Source organism: Wasmannia auropunctata, unplaced genomic scaffold (assembly GCF_000956235.1).
Source record: "Wasmannia auropunctata unplaced genomic scaffold, wasmannia.A_1.0 LD335880.1, whole genome shotgun sequence".
NCBI classification, from domain to species: Eukaryota; Metazoa; Arthropoda; class Insecta; order Hymenoptera; family Formicidae; genus Wasmannia; species Wasmannia auropunctata.
In genome coordinates, this window is record NW_012027010.1 from 279,969 (window position 1) to 299,360 (window position 19,392).

General features: G+C 40.7%; 1 protein-coding gene across 1 annotated transcript in view; it reads right to left on the minus strand.

Moving 5' to 3' along the window:
* LOC105455726 (small conductance calcium-activated potassium channel protein) overlaps nucleotides 1-9,638 on the minus strand; it is a 125,384-nt gene extending 115,746 nt beyond the window's left edge. The window contains exons 1-2 of the mRNA XM_011699266.1: nucleotides 9,112-9,638; nucleotides 1,158-1,428 (exon numbers count right to left, since the gene is read on the minus strand). Of these exons, the coding sequence (XP_011697568.1) occupies nucleotides 1,158-1,428; nucleotides 9,112-9,638 (798 nt within the window). The remainder of the gene's footprint in view (nucleotides 1-1,157; nucleotides 1,429-9,111) is intronic.
* Between the last annotated feature and the right edge of the window lie 9,754 nt (nucleotides 9,639-19,392).

Consider the following 19,392-nt stretch of genomic DNA (forward strand, 5'->3'; position numbering starts at 1 on the left):
CTCGTGGTTTGCTCCGGCCCCTCTCGTTCAACAAAACCGTTTGCCAATTAAATACAACCCTTTCTCCTTCTCGCCGTCCCCAGAACTAACCAACTCAACACAGAGGACGTGAAAACAAACGACGTATACACACGAGAGAGAGAGAGAGAGAGAGAGAGAGAGAGAAAGAGAAACAGAGAAAAAGAGAAAGAGGTAGACAAACGGAGACACACATGTTGGGGAGGAATTCGGTGGTGCTGTGACCGGGCACAGGTGACGCCGCCGTCCGGCGCCGATGTAAGAATACCAAACTGCAACCACAGCGCGCATAACGGCGACACATGATAAATTAGCTTCATCTGCTTCGAATTCAAACGCGAAATTCAAGTCCCGAGGGATCTGTTACGCTCCGCTCGATGCACTCTATCCCGCTCGCTCTGTTCCGCCTCAGCGGTTCGCATAATTGTGCGAATTTATTCCACGTTTACGCTATTATATCATTTATCGCGAATTGATATTGTCGAAGATAAAATGTATTTATATACCATGGAACAAAATCTCTGATTTCGGATCGTTATTAATTCAAATAATTAGCCGGTTTAACTTGGTTGGATAACAAATCACAAATTTTATCGATCTCGACCTGATACTAGATATATAATTCATCGCAGGCGTATGCAATATTCTGTGCGTCGATTTTATTCACTGGACAATCAACATTTTTATCTTAATATATTGTCGAAATGTTTTTTTGTTTTCTTAAAAAATAATCTCTATAGAAAATACAGAACTATAAGTATTCTCCTGTCTTAATTTTTCCAAAATTTATAATTTAGAGCGATTTTTGGAAGTTATCAGCTTGTTCAAAAAGATTTACTCGTCGACAAGAAACTCCTCGAGAATTAATTCGTTCCTAATTCCTTCTTCGCTTCGCGAGAAGGTAAATAGAACGCGCCGCGCCTCTTCCCGGACTCGATTCTAATAGGCGTGTCGTCGTCGTTCGGTATCCTGGCATCGTGGATGGCTTGGTTGTGCGTTAGATTCGCGAGAGAGAGAGAGAGAGAGAGAGAGAGAGAGAGAGAGAGAGAGAGAGAGAGAGAGAGAGAGAGAGAGAGAGAGAGAGAGAGAGAGAGAGAGAGAGAGAGAAACGGCGAAGGTGGTGGAAGGTCGTAGCTTACCTGCCGGAACTGTCGGATGCCGCCATTGATCCGCAGCGAGTCCGCGGCGATGCCGGCGATTCCGTCGCCGGGCTCGCGGAGCTGGCGCAGCGAGGCGGCGCTCGGCGCCGCGCCGGTGTGCAGCGGGCAGCAACAGCCGGAGCAACAACACGCGGACGCTTCCGGCTGCGAGCTCTGCCGTATTATGCGGGCGTTGGGCGACGTGGTGACCAACACCGGCGGCGGCGGCGCCTGACACGGGCAGCAGTGGTGGCCGCTCTTCACGCTCTCTCTTCGAGAACAGAAACGGAAAAGCGTTACACGTGCACACTTTACACACCCGCGCGCGCGCACACACACATGCACACACATACACGCGTGTTTACAATCCGATTTTTCCTTCCTTCGCGAAATCCCAAGTGAGCGCTTTAACTTAGTTTGGAAATAATTACCTGATTCGTTTACCGCTCAATTCTTTAAGAGCGAGCGATCGATAATTCGATTGTTATAGCCGCGTTTTCGGAGGAGTGAAGTTCCGCTGGTGATCGATAAAACGCTGTTTTTCGCATTTTAGGTTACGATAAATGTAGAGTGAGCAATGTTCCAAGATGTTTTCCCGCGAGGAAAAAAATAATATTTTCATAGATATCATGATGGAGAAGAGAGCGAAAAAGGGAGAAGAAATGTGTACCCCACGGATATTTTTATCTCCTCGAAGAGCTGAAAAACCTGACCGCTCAGTTTCCACTGTTAGGGAACTCCATTAATTTCTGGATATTCATCTTCGCCCGTCGGACAAAAAAAAATGGAATTAACTTCCGTAACTAGTTTTAATATCGCACCGCTGGGCGCAGTTTTCTGAAAACGTTTTTCTCGACTTTAATTTCGGTGCATTAATATCGAGCGTAAGTTAATATTTAGCCACGTTTTAGCTTGACAAGATTAATACTAAGTTGACATCGAGCAACGAGTATTAAATAGGAGGTGGAAAAGCGCGAGGGAGGAGGCCCGATTCGAAAATATAATCGCCGCGCCGTGACGGCTGGCTCCCCGTGTCGTTTATATAGTGCCTGAAAATTCCACGGTTGGTATAGTTTCACGGCTGGCGTGCGCAGGACTATAAAGTTAAACTGATAGTCGCACGAATACGTGATCCGATATTGCACATGGCCCACTCGTCCGTGGACTAATTTCACTGAAAACTGCTTCACCGCTAAATTGGTGGTGTGCAATTGGCGTCTCAAAGGTCTCTTTCAGCCGCAGATGCGGCAAATAATAATTATTTCGGCACCAAGGTGCGCCGGTCAATTTCCAAATTGCAAGCACAATTATGAACTAACGGGAGCTACTCCCGAATTACTATACAGATTAATTTTCCGAATTCCAGCAAATAGCTAACGTAGCTTCTCAACTAATTATTTCAGCTGTATACTTCGTTTTAAAACAAAAGTTGCATTGCAATTATAATTACTTAAACTTTTAATATTATTTAATATTGTATAACTTTACACAGAAAGAACGATTTTGTGGAAAGTCTAAAAATTTTTCTAAATACAGATCTGAAAATAATTTTGTGTTGAATCAAAATAATTTGTTGGAATGCTAAAACTGATAAGCATTGCTATAAAATGTTTTAATATTCCAACAATCATTTTAACTTTTGCACAAAATTGTTTTAATTATTGAACAAAAATTATTTGCAGATCTGGATTCAACAAAATTGTTTTTTCCATGTAGTTCTTTCTGTTATATTTTAAAAGAATATTAGTTCATAGACGTATAAAGATGTATTATACATAATCTTAGCAAAAAGTGATGTAAATCGTGAACAAAATCAATGTTTGCACTTTTTACAGCAGATACTTGAGTTCTATAAGATCACTATTAGTGTTAACTTTTTAAATAAAATTAAACCAATAAAATGTTTTTGATAACCGTTAGTAAGATTTTACATACTTTTTATTCTTAGTTTCGCCATTAAAAATGTCGCACGTGATTGTACGTCTTTGCACGAACATTCGCTATCTATTTTTGAAAAGAAAAATACTTTTCACTAATCAATTATAATTTAGGATAAAAGTTATAAAACGGCTAAATGTGATAAAATAAATAAATTTCGTTGAAATTTGAAAATTGTGTCCAGAACAGTAAAAAAGTTAACAAAAAAGGTCTTAGGCGGTCTTATTCAAAAAATTATTATAAAAAAAGGTCAAGTTACAATTGTATAATTTTTAATTAGGTAATATTTGTAACAAACTAGTAAGTTCTTCTGTTTTTCTTTTTTCCAACTTGTTTTTAAGATCTTTAGCAAACAATTTAAAAAGATTTCAAAAACCTCGCATCATCTTCCGCGTACAGTCAATACAACATTAAAGAAACCATAAAGGGCGCAGAATGCGGTGTATTTCTAAGGTATCCCCGAATATATTGCATCGTACACGAAATTGCTGATAAAATCATCGCGCGAGATTCCGCGCGACGAGGAGCCCGATTGGCCGGACGCCTAATTCGATTTTGTCGGTGGAATATATTCGGAATGGCTCTTTGTGTCCGGAGGCACCTTAAGTCGAGGGCCCTCGGCTTACAAGACCAGGTTGGAGCTTGTCGTCTGGAGATATCATTAACCGTCGCGCACTTCGACCTTCGATGAAAACTGAAGTTTCTCCCTGGGCTTGCTGAATGGCTTCCTTCGGATAACAATGGATCTTTTATTCATGATCCTCCCTTCCGATATACTTATTTTACGTCGCAGTCATAAAAGACGTGTTTACAAAGGCATAACTTTCTTGATAAATGAATGCGATACCGTTCGATGACAATGCCGTGCCCATCGGGCCGGAATACGCCGCGTCGCGACCTTGCAATCTTACTTTGTAAAATTACGTGTTTTGCGCGATCCGATATAAAATCTTTCGAAACTGATCCACAAGTCTCTTCATTAGAAAGACGTTTCTCAACTTCTTGCGCGGTACGAACCTTTTAAATGGGTGCACTTAACACAAAATAAACTCGAAATTAATCTAAGTTAGCGCTATTCTTGCGCGCCGAGAGTCCGTTTTCGTCGAACTTCATTGCGATCTTTTCAATTTCCACGTTATAAAAGAGAATAAAAACACTGTTGATACCTCAGTTTTTATTCTTAATTTAAAATATAATATCCGGTATGTCATCATCTCTCTCGTTTTAACGCATCACGAGTTGTGCTTTCAATTCAACGTAAATTCGATGGTTCTCATAAAAATTTAAATGAGAGAACACCTAGTACATAATAAATTTAACTAACCGGCTAACGGCTACGAGCGCGCGTGGCGATGGCTGGAAAGGTCAGCGCGCGAAATGAAAAGATTCGAGAAAGGTCAACGATGGGCGATTTTCACGTCGGGAATTCCCGCGGCAATGCTATTTTTTTTATATAACCCCCCCGTTTCTGACGTGCGCACGCGGCAATCCCCGGGTGTACGTTTTCCGGTCTCACCCGGAATGGGTTACACAGTAGGGAACGACATAAAATTCCACCGGCTCAACTTTTGACCCGGCGAACGAAGATCGTCCCAGAAACTCAGGCGAATGGCAGCGAGAGCGCCAGAAATTCTCCGGATCCGAGACGCGAGTATAAGAGAGGAAAAGTCTCTTCTGCCTGGACGATCCTCGTTCAAGGAAACAAAGGCGTCGCATTTTTCCGAGAGAGGCGACGCATTTCCGGGGGGGAGGAAGGGGGGAGGTACAGCGATTCCCCGGCGAATTGCTGGGCGTATATACTCAGATAAAAGTGGCGGATTCGCAGCCATTCCCGCGAATAGATTCTCCTCTCCTCGCGCGCGGCCTAGATAAAAATCTCCACGCTCCCGCAAATACGAGGTTCGATCCTCGATTTAGACACAGCCGTTCCAGATATCCCGCCGATCGTTGCAAGAGAAATTAACGGAGAAACCGACGTCTAAGGCCCGGTTTCACAATTCGCGGTTAACTCGATTTAACCGAAGTTCAACTCGCTTTATTTTTTTCTCTAATCGAAAAATTAGAGAGAGATAAACAAGTTAAACCGATAAAGTTAAACCGAGACTAAAGTTAACCCTATAGATATACACACTGGGCTCCCCGGGACCCCAGCGAAACTTTCTCGGTTTGGCATTTCTGAAATTGGAAGGGGAGAGGTTTGGGATATTGACGTAAAAAAAAGTTTGGGATCTCCTCAGTAGGAAGACGTGTTGACGCGCGACAATTGTCGCTCAACAACCGAGCAGTGAACGGTTGAAGTGAGCGTGGGGTCCCCGGGACTGCTTGCAGTTTTGTTAAAAAATTAAAATATCGGATCGCCAAATTTTTTTGTTACTATTTCAAGCATGCCTTTTCAGAATTTTCAAGGATTTTTCAAATCGGTCTATAAACCAAAGAGATATGATTTTTCGAAAAAAAGGTGCTAAATCGAGATTTTTTCGCGTTTCTGAACTTTTCTTTTTCTTTGAACCCGTATCTCTTGGAGCTCCTTAATTCTATCGACTTTTAAACATTATGGGCTTGTTCCTTGGTCGATTATCTATCGATTGAAAAAAAAATTAATTGAAATATGTCCATTTCTACTAGAGTTACGGTCATAAATATGGATGGGATCTTCGGAATCCCAGTGTGTATACGACGTCGTCAAAAAAGAGTGTGTATACCTAGGGTTAATTTTACATTTGTGGAACCGGGCTTAAGGTAATCTCCTTGCGACACGAAGGATGCAATATCGTCATACAATTTCGAAACTGCGACATTCAGACGTGTATTCGCGATTACAATGAACATCGCGGAAATCTCCTATATATGCATGTGCCGCACCTGGGGCATCTTTATCGTCCCAGGGGGGCTATATCGGGAGTATAGCGTATCGGCGTTCGTTGAATAAGTAATACAAAGATAGCATAACGAAATCATAAGCAATATCGAGAAACGTGGAAAACGAATCCTTGCCTCTCGTGCACGCGCGCGTGAGCATCGTCCGCCGGGAGAATCGTCCGCTGGCACTGTCCGCTTCGATTCTGTTATGTACAAACGCAAGTTTGTACGACGGCTGCAGCGCGGTCAGGCTAATGCTCGCGAAGTAGTTAAACTTTGCCAATTACACGAGTCGAAACTTTCTACGCGTGTTTAAAGCTGCACGACTCGATGTCGTTCTCCTTCTTTCGACACGTGCTAATAGTCCAGAAAAATTAGCAGCTTGCTGAATTTTAGCATGACCCCTTATTTCGTCGTTCTAAGCAATATCTTGAAAATTCCCATAAATGCAAATCCTGCTGAAAATTTTATAGAAGGTCAAAGGTTAAAAAAAAAAACAGTTTTTCGCGAATGTCTCAAAATCTATTGGTTCTACGGTAAAAATAGTTCTTATGATATTTGTAGATTAGAAAATTCTCTACAAAAAGGTCATATAAGTTATTTTTGTAGGAGCAACCGTTTCCGTGTACTATGGCTATAAAGTTTAAAAAGTCATGCTCCCGATAATGAGAGGTAAAATGCACTCCTTTCCACATCACTTTAGAGGTAGAGTACTAAGCACGTTTTTTTTTAATGTAATCTCCCCTGTAGGCCTAATTCACGATGTTTTTAGAAGAAAAAATAAAAAATTATTATAACTGTTGAGCAATGCAAGTTAATTTTCCTGCAGCCACAGTTTACTTCATAGTCTTTGAAGCAATTTTTGTTCGGCTTTTCCAAGTTTAAGAAAATAAATTTCTTTATTAGCAAGAGTGCTATTAGAAGTACTAAAGATCAATGTCTTTGTCAACAACAATGCTCTTATTTGTATCAGTCTAAATGATACTTCCAAATAGAATAACATAATTATTATTTGGCTACTCTTAGTTTTCAATGGACGTGCCTAGTTGATATTTATGAAAATATTAAAAATTTCGTTATTAAAAAGACTAAAAATGGCAGAAATGTGCTTCGTATGCGGTAAATCGTTATCGGAAGATTTTTATTATTCATTTTATTTTCATACCATGCTTTGCTTAAAATATCATGTTGGGCATAAAATCGAAAACAGATCCACTGGAACGCATTCTACTTTTGATCATTTCTTTCAGCACTCGCGTTTCTTAAAGTTTTTATTCCGCGTTCAACAAAAATAGTTGTACTTTCCGATAGCAATTTACCGCATACAAAGCACATTTTTTCCATTTTCAAAGCCTTTTTAATACCAAACTTTTTAATACTTTTGCAAATAGGCACGTCCGTCGAAAACTAAGAGTAGCCAAATAATAATTATGTTATTCTGTTTGAAAGTCGTTTAGATTGATACAAATAAGAGCATTGTTGTTGGCAAAAACATTGATCTTTAGTTACTTCTAATAGCAATCTTGCTAATAAAGAAATTTATTTTATTAAACCTGGAAAAACCAAACAAAAATTGCTCCAAAGGCTGTAAAGTAAACTGTGGCTGCAAGAAAATTAGCTTGCATTGCTCAGCAGTTATAATAATTTTTTTTATTTTTCTAAAAACATCGTGAATGAGGCCTACAGGAGAGATTACATTTTTAAAAAACGCGCTTAGTACTCTACCTCTAAAGTGATGTGGAAAGGAGTGCATTTTACCTCTCATTATCAGGAGCATAACTTTTTGAACATCGACGCCGTAGTACACGGAAACGGTTGCTCCTACAAAAATAACTCATATAATCTTTTTTATAGTAAATTTTCTAATTTACAAATATCATAATAACTATTTTTACCGAAAAACCAATAGATTTCGCGATATTCGTGAAAAACTTTTTTTTTAACCTTTGACCTTTTATAAAATTTTAAGCAGAGGTCGCATCGATGGGGACTTTTGAGATATTCTTTAGAACGACGAAATAAAGATCTATGCAAAAATTCAGCTAGCTGCTAATTTTTCCGCAGATTTGCCATATTTTTGTCTAATTTTCCTGGACTATAAAAACTCGCGGATTAACGCTCGTCGAGTCGGTGCAACGCAAGTGTATAAGCGACGCTACGGTAGCGGAAACATTTTTATAGCGCAGCGCTGCGACACGCGCTGATCGCACGAACGAGTCACGTTATTCATTCAAATGAGTACAACGTTTCAATCTTTTTATTTCGCTCTGCGCATTGTGTCGTTCAATACTTGTGGCGCCAAAAGCGGTTCCTTGAAAAGAAATATTAATCTAGCGGCAGCTTGCTTGATAACAATTTTAGAGCCTGGACCTTTCTTGTGCCTTTTATATTTCGTTATTTCTAAACTAACATTTGTTTTATTAACGTGGAAGGATAAAACTATATACACACTCGTGCGCTCGTTTTACATTTCTGGACGAATAAATGGCTATACTACTTTTTCCCGCGTACGCGGTATTAACAAACATGCGAAACAACGCCGGCGGTGCTACGGTTGGCTCGTGAAAAATAAATGCCGCGCTGCCGTATTGATGATCAGACACACGAAACGTCTATTTCTACGTATCTATATCATTTCTATTAAGTAGAGAAAAAGTGAGGTCGTATCGAATGTTCCTTTTATGCCGGTGAAGGCCATTGTATGTTTAGCATCGTGTAATGATGGAAAACTAAAACTGTAACCCGCGGAATAGGATATTATACGAGTACCATTTCCGATGGAAGAGAGAAAAGAGTTCAGTTGGGATCTGAACGTTCGCTGTTATATCTCGATTTATCTGAATTTTCATTTTTCTCCTTGTACAGCATGAAGATGGAAGCATAGACTTTTACGTAATGCGTATAAGAGATTTAACCAACCAGAACTCTTTATTTCACGATGAAAGAGTGGATTCTCTCATGTCTTACGCGTTATGCAAAATTCTGTGCTCTCGCCCTAAAGCAGCAGTAATTTATTGTATTACACAGTGTTTTTCAAGCAATATAATATTCGTTATTGATGTTCCGATTTGTTATTAATGTTATTAAACGTTACAGTTCAGTTGTCTATCATTAGACGATGCTAAGCATACAACGGCCTTGACCGCATGAAATTTACCTGGAGACGCTGCGGGCCAAATGTAGGGCCGAGGTGGGCGCAAGGGAATCCCTTCGGTCGCACCTGCATCTGTACTGATGCGACTGCCTGGACGACCGGTAGGATGTCGGCTGCGCCTGCAACTGCGACTGCTGCACCTGCGGCTGCTGGAGCTGCGGCTGCGGCTGCGGCTGCTGTTGCTGCTGCGGCTGTTGCTGCTGTTGCTGCTGAATCTGATGCGGCGGCGGTGGCTGCGGCTCGCCGTCCAAACGGCAGTGAAGCTCGATGTCCGGTACCGATCGGGTGGCCGGGTCCTCGTTGGTGCCGCTCTCCTCGGAGCCGCCGAGCCCGGACACAGACAGCTGCGGCGAGGCGACCAGGAAGGTCGCCCGATCCTGCCGCGTCAGCACCGGCTTGCCCTGAGACGCCGCGGCCACCACGACCGGCGGCGGCGGCGGCCTGCCCAGCAGTGCCGCCGTCTCCTCGTTACTCCCATAATCGGTACCGGCACCACCTTCCTGCCCGACCGCGTTGCCGTTCGTGTTCATCTCGTGCCGGCTAGTAGTCCGCTGCTACGTTACGTTGTCATCCCCTGAAACGAGAATTAAGAAAACCATTTAGCCGACGAGATCCTCGGAAGATCCGCAAAATCCGAGTTATAATAAAACGTCACGCACCGCGCGAATAGGGGATTCTGTATATTGCAAGATTGATCCAATCTAACGGTTTTGAATTGATATCAAAATTTAATACGAATAAACAACAATTTGCTACTTGAAATTTTAATTTTAACTTTAATCTTCTAATTTCATCTAATTTTAAATATATATTATAGATAATCTCATTTTAAAGAGAAGAAGAAAAGGAAAAGAGAAAATTTAATTGGCTAAACTTTGTAAAATTGTTATTATTATTAAATAAACAATCGATTTAATTTGTGAATTATGATATCACTGCTTCAGTTTATGATTGCGTTTCAAGTAATCAGAGCGCAGTTTATAGAACTGAAAAATATATTTAACCCTTACTCTCTCGTGGGGTCATATTCGTGTTTGATATTTATCAAAATATCATATTTGCCACATATTACATAGTTATCATAATTACGTAATTTCACTAACTGTTATTGCCATTTCGCTTTTTTAATCGTATATTAGAAGGTTGAAACTAATTTTAAGTAAAATTGCGACTAAAAACTCATCTCATTATTATGATGCAATCTTTGAACAGAAATTTGTGAAACGCGAATGACTCCACGATGACGGATGAGGAATAAAAAATGACGAAGGGAAGTAAGGGTTAAAATTTACATATTAAAGAAATATTATTAATATAAAATATTATTATTTACATAGAATTATTATTATTATTATTATTATTAATCATATAGATAACTCAGCCTCGACCGCGCGATTTGGCGCGTCTTTACTTATTTTGTAAAAAATTCCGTCTAGCTTTATAAATCTCTGTTTTGATCCACTCCCGCCTCGTCGTACGCTCCACTTTCAAACTGCAAAATTGGGAGATCGAAGGGCAGAGAACGCATATGTATAACGTCGGCGGCTGGAATCAGTGGTGAGGCACGAGTTCGAGAGGGATCTACGTGAATATCGGTTTCCGAGGCTGCCGCCGAGCGGTAGTCATGGCAAATTTCGAGTATCACCTTCCGAAAGTGCTTCGGGAGTATCGACCGCAGACGCGCGGTCGTGCAACGGCTCGGTTTGTGGCCTTTCGAGATTTCCGGTGCGAGATGCGGCAGCCCGCCACAAGATTTATCGTGGCTCTCGTCGTCGTCGACCGACTATAGGCCACTGACGAGCGTTTCGTCATCCGCGTACATACGTTAATATTATAGAGGGCGATTCGTTTAAAACGTCCCGCCTGGCGGAAACACGAGATGCGAGGTCGGTAAAGGGCAACAGGATTTATTCATTTACGACGGTCGTCGCTGTCAGACTCTCGAATCGCGTATGAATTAAAGACGCGAGAAAGACGCAAATAAAATCAATATACAATTAATATTGAATAGATCTCGCTTTAATAAAGATTTTACGTCGGGGCAGCAAGAAGAAGTTGACGCTCCCGCGTTACAATTTTCACTCGAAAATTTAACTGCCCCTGCAGATTCGCCCGAGGAAATCGTAATGCAAAGTGAAGCAAAGCTGCTTACTTAAACTTCTCCGGCTTAATGACAAAATTTGCGGCTTCCGAAACGTTGTTACAACGTCCGTGGCAGCGTCACCTGCCTCTTCTCCGGCGACTCAATTTTACACTCCGGCTATACTTGCGCTAATTCGAGCGAATCGTCAACGTCGCGGGGGTACCTTTTTGCACAAGGAAAATTTCTTGTTCCTTTGACAGCCGCGAAAATTGGATGTCGGGTCGCGAAATGGGCCGTTATAGTGTGGAGTAATTTTGTGACGGGGCACGACCGCGTAAAAACCGCATTAGTACAATTAAGCGATTGCCGAGTATATAAAGCGAACGATTGTACAAGCAAGATTACGACCGACATTAAGAGCGACGATAAAGACGGAAGCCGCCTCTACTAGGCCAGACCTTGCGGGGTCGCTGCTGCGAAGATTTAAACGGGGCGACATCCTTCCAGAATTTAATCTAATTTAATACATTACTCGCATCACGAGGTTCCAGTCTTCTTTTTTTTTAATTTGGCAGAAAGTAAGCCAAGATAATTTCAAATTAGTTAGGAATAAAAAACACATATTGGAAGATCCGTGTAATTTATTCCCTTTTAGAGTATATAATAGGTAGAATGTTGATAAGTAAGAAGAGAGAGTTTTAATGAGTATACAGACTGTTAATATCAAAAATTTTATCTTGCACAGCTATAATAGACTTATACTTTATATATTTAGTTGTATAGGTACAACTAAATAAACTTATATTTCTTATGTAGAAATTATATTTAAAGAAAGACATAATAGTGGCAGCTATAAAGATAACAATTATACAAATTTGATATGTGGAATTAATTTGATATGTGGAATTTTTGTGGTTGTAAGAAGAAAGAGTTTTAATGAGTATACAGATTGTTAATATCAAAAATTTTATCTTGCACAGCTATAATAGACTTATACTTTATATATTTAGTTGTATAGGTACAACTAAATAAACTTATATTTCTTATGTAGAAATTATATTTAAAGAAAGACATAATAGTGGCAGCTATAAAGATAACAATTATACAAATTTGATGTGGAATTTTTGTGTGGTTGTAAGAAGAGAGAGTTTTAATGAGTATACAGATTGATAATATCAAAAATTTTATCTAGCACAGCTATAATAAACTTATACTTTATATATTTAGTTGTACAGGTACAACTAAATAAACTTATATTTCTTATGTAGAGATTATATTTAAAGAAAGACGTAATAGTGGCAGCTATAAAGATAACAATTATACAAATTTGATATGTGGAATTAAAATATAGTTGAATAAACTATTTTTATACATTGTTATGATAATTAATTAATTAATGCACAGAGTTGAGTAAACTATTTTACAGCTGCAACAATATAATGCAATTATAAAATATATATTTGTTCAACTATGTACACTAATTCTATGAAACATATACAAAAAACTTAAAATTAAAACAGGCTAACGAGAACATGTAAAACTTGTGTAATTGACACCTTTATTAGTTGCCATCAGTTCTGTTTGTCTTTTTTGTCTTTGTCTTGTTCTCTAAGTGTACAAGTAATAACAGCAACCATTAATATTGTTAATGAAAGATACGAGAATTCAATTCCTATCTGAACGTTCCAAGCAATCTCTTTTTCTCTTTATTATACTAGATTTGCCCCATTAATAGCGAGACGAATAAAGAAATTGAGGCGTCGCGAAGTGAATGTGACAATGTCGCGTTTATCATTCCGGGCCGCCACGATACATGTAAACGCAGGATAAGAAACACGCTGCTGGGGCAGCGTCTGATATACGCGAGGAAAGGAAGAAAAGTTTACGGTCGCCGCGGAATAATGTTCTCCCGGAAGCGACACGGAATTACTCGCGCACGCGAAAGTTACTTCCAGGCGGCAGCGCGGCGCCTCCGCAAGACGCGGGTTAAGAAAGTACGCATCGGCGCATAAGCCAAGCCGGGAGCTTATGCTCGTCCTCCTTCTCGTGCGTTCAATTTTTCAGCAATCCTCTCCGAACACCTCGCTCGAGAGCGCTTCTCGCTCGTTACTTCGTACTCCCGAGAGCCGAAGGCGGCTTCCCGCTCGCGCGCGCGCGCGCGCCGGGACCTATATGGAGTAAATTTTTCGCCGTCGAAATACAGGTGAACTCTCGTCATCTCTCCTAAGAGAGTCGAGACGCGGGGAAGAAACGTCGCGGCGCGCCGATAGAAAACTTCTCTCCGACGCTGCACCTGCTAAGGCCGTTTTCGCGAGAGGACGCCGAAATAAAAATGGAAAATATATATGTATTCGAACGAATGTGTTTTACATATATAGGTACAACGCGATAATCTACATCGGGCATAAAATGGCGCAGAGACAGATCGCCCCGCGCGGACGACGCGGCAACGCGGGAACGTAACGCGAGCACGCGAAATTCACATTTGTATATTTATCAGTCTTATATACCTTCCGCGAGCATGTACACCGAGATAACTGATAAGTGAACCGTTAAAAAAGATTAGAGAGACGGATATTACTTCGGCGCGGCATTAATTCAGCAACGCCCCTGTTCGAGCAATATCCGTAATTCCGCTGCCTGCACACCACGCCGCGCGGCAGGGAAACACCTCACGGCCGAAAACTCCGCCGGCCGGAGGAGTTTCGTCCCTCCCATCATTTGCGCTGAAAGAGTGGAGACCCTCTCAGGGTATAAGGGTCTCCGGAGGGTAAGACCGTGAATAATTAAAATGTGTAAGTGGATCACGAGATGACTTGCGCTTATAATATGCCCACGTGAGGTAGGTCATGCGATTCGGAGGGTCAAGTAAAGCTTCCGCGCGTTGGAGAAGCAACGGGGGGGGGACAAGATGCAAGGGCACACGACACTTCTCCCCTCCCCCCCTCCCTCGTGACACGGTATGCAGGGACACAACCGAATAGATAGGTGGGCGATCCTGCAGCAGGCACGCGAGCACGCGCGCGACGTAGCGTTGCTATATACGCGGGGCGCGTTTCGATTCTCTGTGGGAATGGTATAGTGACTTTATGGACGCGATCACGACGTCGTCGCTCGCGAGCTCGTTAGGGCCGCCTCTCCACTCTGCTCCCCTCCCCCCGCCCGTCTCCGCGAGCTCGTAATTAGAGAGCTAGGAGTGTGCACTTTGCAATTTATACGCCGACGGTCGATGGTCGCGACTGTTAACGAGGTGGAATTCGTCACGCTGGTTTGAGCCCTTTCATTCCGACCGCGTTTATTGCGTGGTAGCACAAAAAGAGCTTAAACAGGGGAGGAGAGAAAAAAAAGTGAGGGCGAAAGGGATTGAGGATGGAAGCGTGAAATTTAAACATTATCCAACACGAGTGCGTACAAAGACTAAATGTCAAGTCGCTTCTGCATCGAAAAATCGGCGATTTATGTAACATATTGATCCGAGTTGAAGGCCGTCAGTGACCGCGGTCGACCCTTTTCACATTGGACAATCAGCCTGCACGCATCGACAGCGTTCGGGATTGGCTTCCCTTCGGACCCTTGACATTCAGCTTTTAAAGTCCATTCTATAAAAAATCTGTAATAATCTATTTAATTTCCCTTTTACAGGCTTTTTTAAATTTTCGCTCGTTCAGTTTTCCCCGCCTTTGCCGCCGTTATGTCTTTCGGCTCTCGTATAATCCTCGAAGGATCGATGTGATCAACGATTGCTGACGTGGCGACTCGACATCGGGCGTTGGACATGGCGCGTCAATTCCAACGGCACAATTCGCTCTATCTCAGAACACCTGGTTGGCGTTGGATGCACGTTTCGTTCTAATCTAATCGGAACAAACCTTTTCGTCGTCGTCATCGTCGTCGTCGTTGTCGTCGCAGATAGTGTGATGCGGAAGGAAGCGACGTCCGCGACGTCGACAGTGACCGCCATCGTGTGTGTGTGTATTATGATATTATCGTGAAAATACGAACCCTTGGGCTGTGTGCACAATGGCAAGCAATAAATGACGAGTTGCGGGGTAGGTGGCTTAGCTATCGAAAAACTTAGAATGTGTGATCACGTTTGTGTCTTACGTGCCAAAAGGCTGCACTTACAATTAGAGGAAAAAGTCGTACCAGCAACTTTGAAGACAAATAGCGCCTTACGTGTATATATGTATATATATATATACACAAGGTGTTCCAAAATTTGCAAATAAAAATATCATAGCAAGGAAGTCTTCAAAAAATTCAGTAAAAATGTTATTAGTAAATTTTTATTTTAAGCAATAATTTTTTAGATATAAGGGTTTAGATTTAGCCAATTATAAATTAGTACTCGCGTGAAGTGCACGACCACTAACACTACGACGCTCTCACAGACATGTTTCCGTTTAATCGTAATCTCTAATTGGCTAAACTTAAACTCTTATATCTCAAAAACTGCTTAAATTAAAAATTTACAAATAGTTTCTTTACTTAATTTTTCGAAGTCTTTCTTACTATGACACTTTGATTCGCAAATTTCGGGACACCCTGATATATATATATATATATATATAAATAGGTACTTTTAAGTTTTTATTTAAAATACAAAATACTTTTTAATTTAATCTTTTAATTACGATAATATCTAATGTTACCCCCCCCCCCTCCCCAACAGTCTTCTCTTCACTTTTAGAGAAAAAGAAAAGTTTCATTTTCTTACACTTTGTAACAGTCCTATTGTTCTGTATCAACCGCACGAGAAATCTATATTTACTCATATGAGATTATGAAATTTGACTCTAATGACTTGAGATTGTTTGAAACTTGAAAATAGTTAGTGTCGCTAATTATCATATGAGAAAAATTTAAGCTGCTATTAATTGTTGTCAGGGATTTTTATCAATAATTTCTTTAGTATTTCAAATACAAAATAGATTAAAATTGTATGTTGAAATGCCAAATACTTTTATGTGCTCCGCTAAAACAAATACAAAATATAAAATACAAATTGTATTTCAAATACAAGTATTTAAAATATGCCCAGCCCCGATAACGTCTGTCAATGGCAGGTTTCGAGATATTAAAATGTAGCAATTATATCTGCATAAAAAATTTGTTTAAAAAATGTTAGTACCACGAAATTGAATTTCCTTTTTTTTCCCGATCGCTCAGAAACTGTTGATCGGTACTCTAGTCTCGGTATTCTCGTTAAGAAGAAGGAAAAAGCGTTAAAAAAATTCCTCCTGCTCGTGAAATTTACGCTTATCGCAAACACCTCGTAAACGTCGTTTGTATCGTATCGCGCGACAAAAAATTGCGAACGTTTCGCGTTTCCCTTTATGGGTCGCGGGCGTATCTAACAGCGGTGTCACGCGACGTTATGCAACGTAGAGAGAAAGAGAGAGAGGCTCGCGATAAATTAGCCCAGTCTTAAACTATCCGAGCCGTCGGCCGTCATTGATTTCTCCGCGAAATTAACCAGGAATTAGAGCGTCAGTCGCACATGCACCCTCCGGCCGTGGCGTTACGGAGAGCGAATCTTGCTCTATACGCCGAACAGTGCAGCTGTACGTACACGGAGCTCGCACGTTTCGCTCAAGTTATGACAGACAATTGACGGCCGGCTGCCACAGTTTTATGCGTCCTTTACCACGGTCATTTCGTATTATGTGTTTTGCCGCGTGTGCCGGCTATAGCAGGTCCAAATATAGCGCCTCCTGTGAGGGCAAGATTATCGCCAACCCGCAAGGCCCTACTGAGAGAAAAGTGGCATCGTTCGTGACTAATGATAATTGCACGGTAAAATAATTGCAAACTGCTCCATTTTTGTGCTGCTATAATGCTAATAATAATAATGATATTTATAGTACTATACAAACAAGTATATGTGTGATATATAGTCGAAAATAGCTATGCATTATATAGCCACTTTAAATAATGGCAATTGCAACCACTTCAAACCATTTTCTTTCTCTCGTAATAAAAGTACGGGGCTTTCGAATTTTTAACTCTCGAATGGAAGCACAGTGGAGCGTTTCTCTTGGAGTATAGATTTATCAATAATTGCTCATATCAAATTAGCAACAGAATGGAACAAGAGGTAATTGAATAATTGCGGGTAAATGAGACAGTGACTTTGCAGATCAATATACAGATTTATGTAAAAGAGAGCTAAAGGGTGGAGGACGGACGTCGCGCCTGATTCAATAACCGCTTCCTCGCTAGTTTGGGGGATAACTTTGAAATGGAGATTCCCCGACTCGCGTCTTTCGCGTTTAGCGTCATGTAAATTTTGATGAACGTCTCAATCAAGCATTCAGACTAGTTAGAAACCCCGCGCGAAACTTATTTCGAAGTTCCCCCGCCCCGGGGGGGGGGGGGCGATAAAAATTTCAAGTCGGGTAAACAATCTTGAAATTCAGCTGGAGCTCCCGCTGAAGTTACCCGAGGCTCGAGAGCTAATAGGATTCAGAAACGTGTTGCGCGTCTAAAGAGTTTGGCAACTCGTTGAACATGTCACGCCCTAGTCATTAAAATCTTCAAACCAGAAGTGGCCGTGAAGAACAGATGCGAACATCTGCCAAACGTTCTATAATACACCCCATCTTAAGTCTCCAAGCGCCGATTCCTCCCCTTCCCCTCCCTCTTCTTCGTCGAGTTTTAAAAATACTTATTCTTCACAAATATACGCGATTTGATTTTATTCAGTTATATCCGTTATTATTTTTCATCAGCTCATTTCGAAAAAAATATCTGGAAGAGAAATATCTGCAAAAATCGCGGAGGAACGTTCGGATTAAAATAGCACAGAAAAAATACGACGCATTTAAAACGGTCGAGTGACAAATCGAGGGGACCATTTATTATTCATAGGTCTTCAGCCGGAAATTTCTTCTCGTCATGCTTATTCCCGTCCACACTCATTAGCGCGTGTTTGCTTTATTCATGTGCCGTCGCGCATGATTACGCTCGCAGCTTCTCCCCGAGAGTTCATCCGAGGCCGTCGCTTAACCCGCGACAATTGGATCTTCCAGGATATTCGACCAGACTTATACCCAGGCAACGATCCCGTCTCTGTCGTCTATTTTCAATAAATTTGTATTCCCCCCCCCCTCCCCCGGTATATTGTATATATAATTTCGCAACTTCGTTTTTCATCACCTGAAGTTATTCCCCGAAGTTCTCGGAAAGTTTCGCGACAATAAAAAGAAGCCGGAGGATGCTCCAATTTGCATGTCATTAATTATAGGAAAAAGTAAAATCCTGCTTTCTTTTCATCGTGTTCTAGCATATTTTATTGTTATTCACTTCTCAGAATCTAAACATCTGAATGTGAGATACGGAATTAAAAATTCAGAAATCATATTTCTCTGTAATTGTCATAAAAAAAATATTTTTTTTTCTTTTTCCTAATTTTTTAAATATATATTTAGTATGCATATTTTCTTTTTTCTTAATTTCTGTATTACGCAATGTAATTTATGCAACTTGAAAGTTTGCCACAAGCCGCAAGTCTTCTTTAACGAATTAAGTTAATATTTACAGGTAGAAATACTAGATATTCTTCAAGGAGTGCGCTACTTTAATTAAATGTATAGCTTATAACATGTCTTGTTAAGGTTTCAGAGCGGCCTCAGAGAAAGTATCACTTTACGGAGCGTGACATCACAAAGGTGCACTTCACGCTCCATAAGTAGGGGTTCTTATCGTTAAAAAAGACAATAAAATTATAAAGGCAAAAATAATATTATAAATTTCATTCAGTAGAACGACAAAAAGAAAACTGCGCATTATTAGCTCGTAAACATGCCAAATTTTTAAAAATCAGATTAATATTAATATCGATGATCTATCCGATAAGAATTATTTCCCGCTTATTCTTTTATTTCAGTTCAAAATTGCAAATTTTAAACGTCCAAAATATTCAGTCTTTCATCGTTAAATTCCAAACCCGCTTATTTCTTTATCACACAAATTAAATAAAATATGAATTAAATTTTCGTCTCTTTCAGATATTAAATTTCTTTACATATGCCAACTCTTTCAAATTTCATTCCGCGTCGGCCGCAAAATATTCGGCGCTTACTATTTTAATTTTTCATAAATCTTCGCCGAAGCGGTCAAGATCCAAACCTTATCGATCTACTTGGCCCCGTTTACCAGCCAATTTGTTTGCTAACGAGTCATACGGCCGTTGCAGCCGC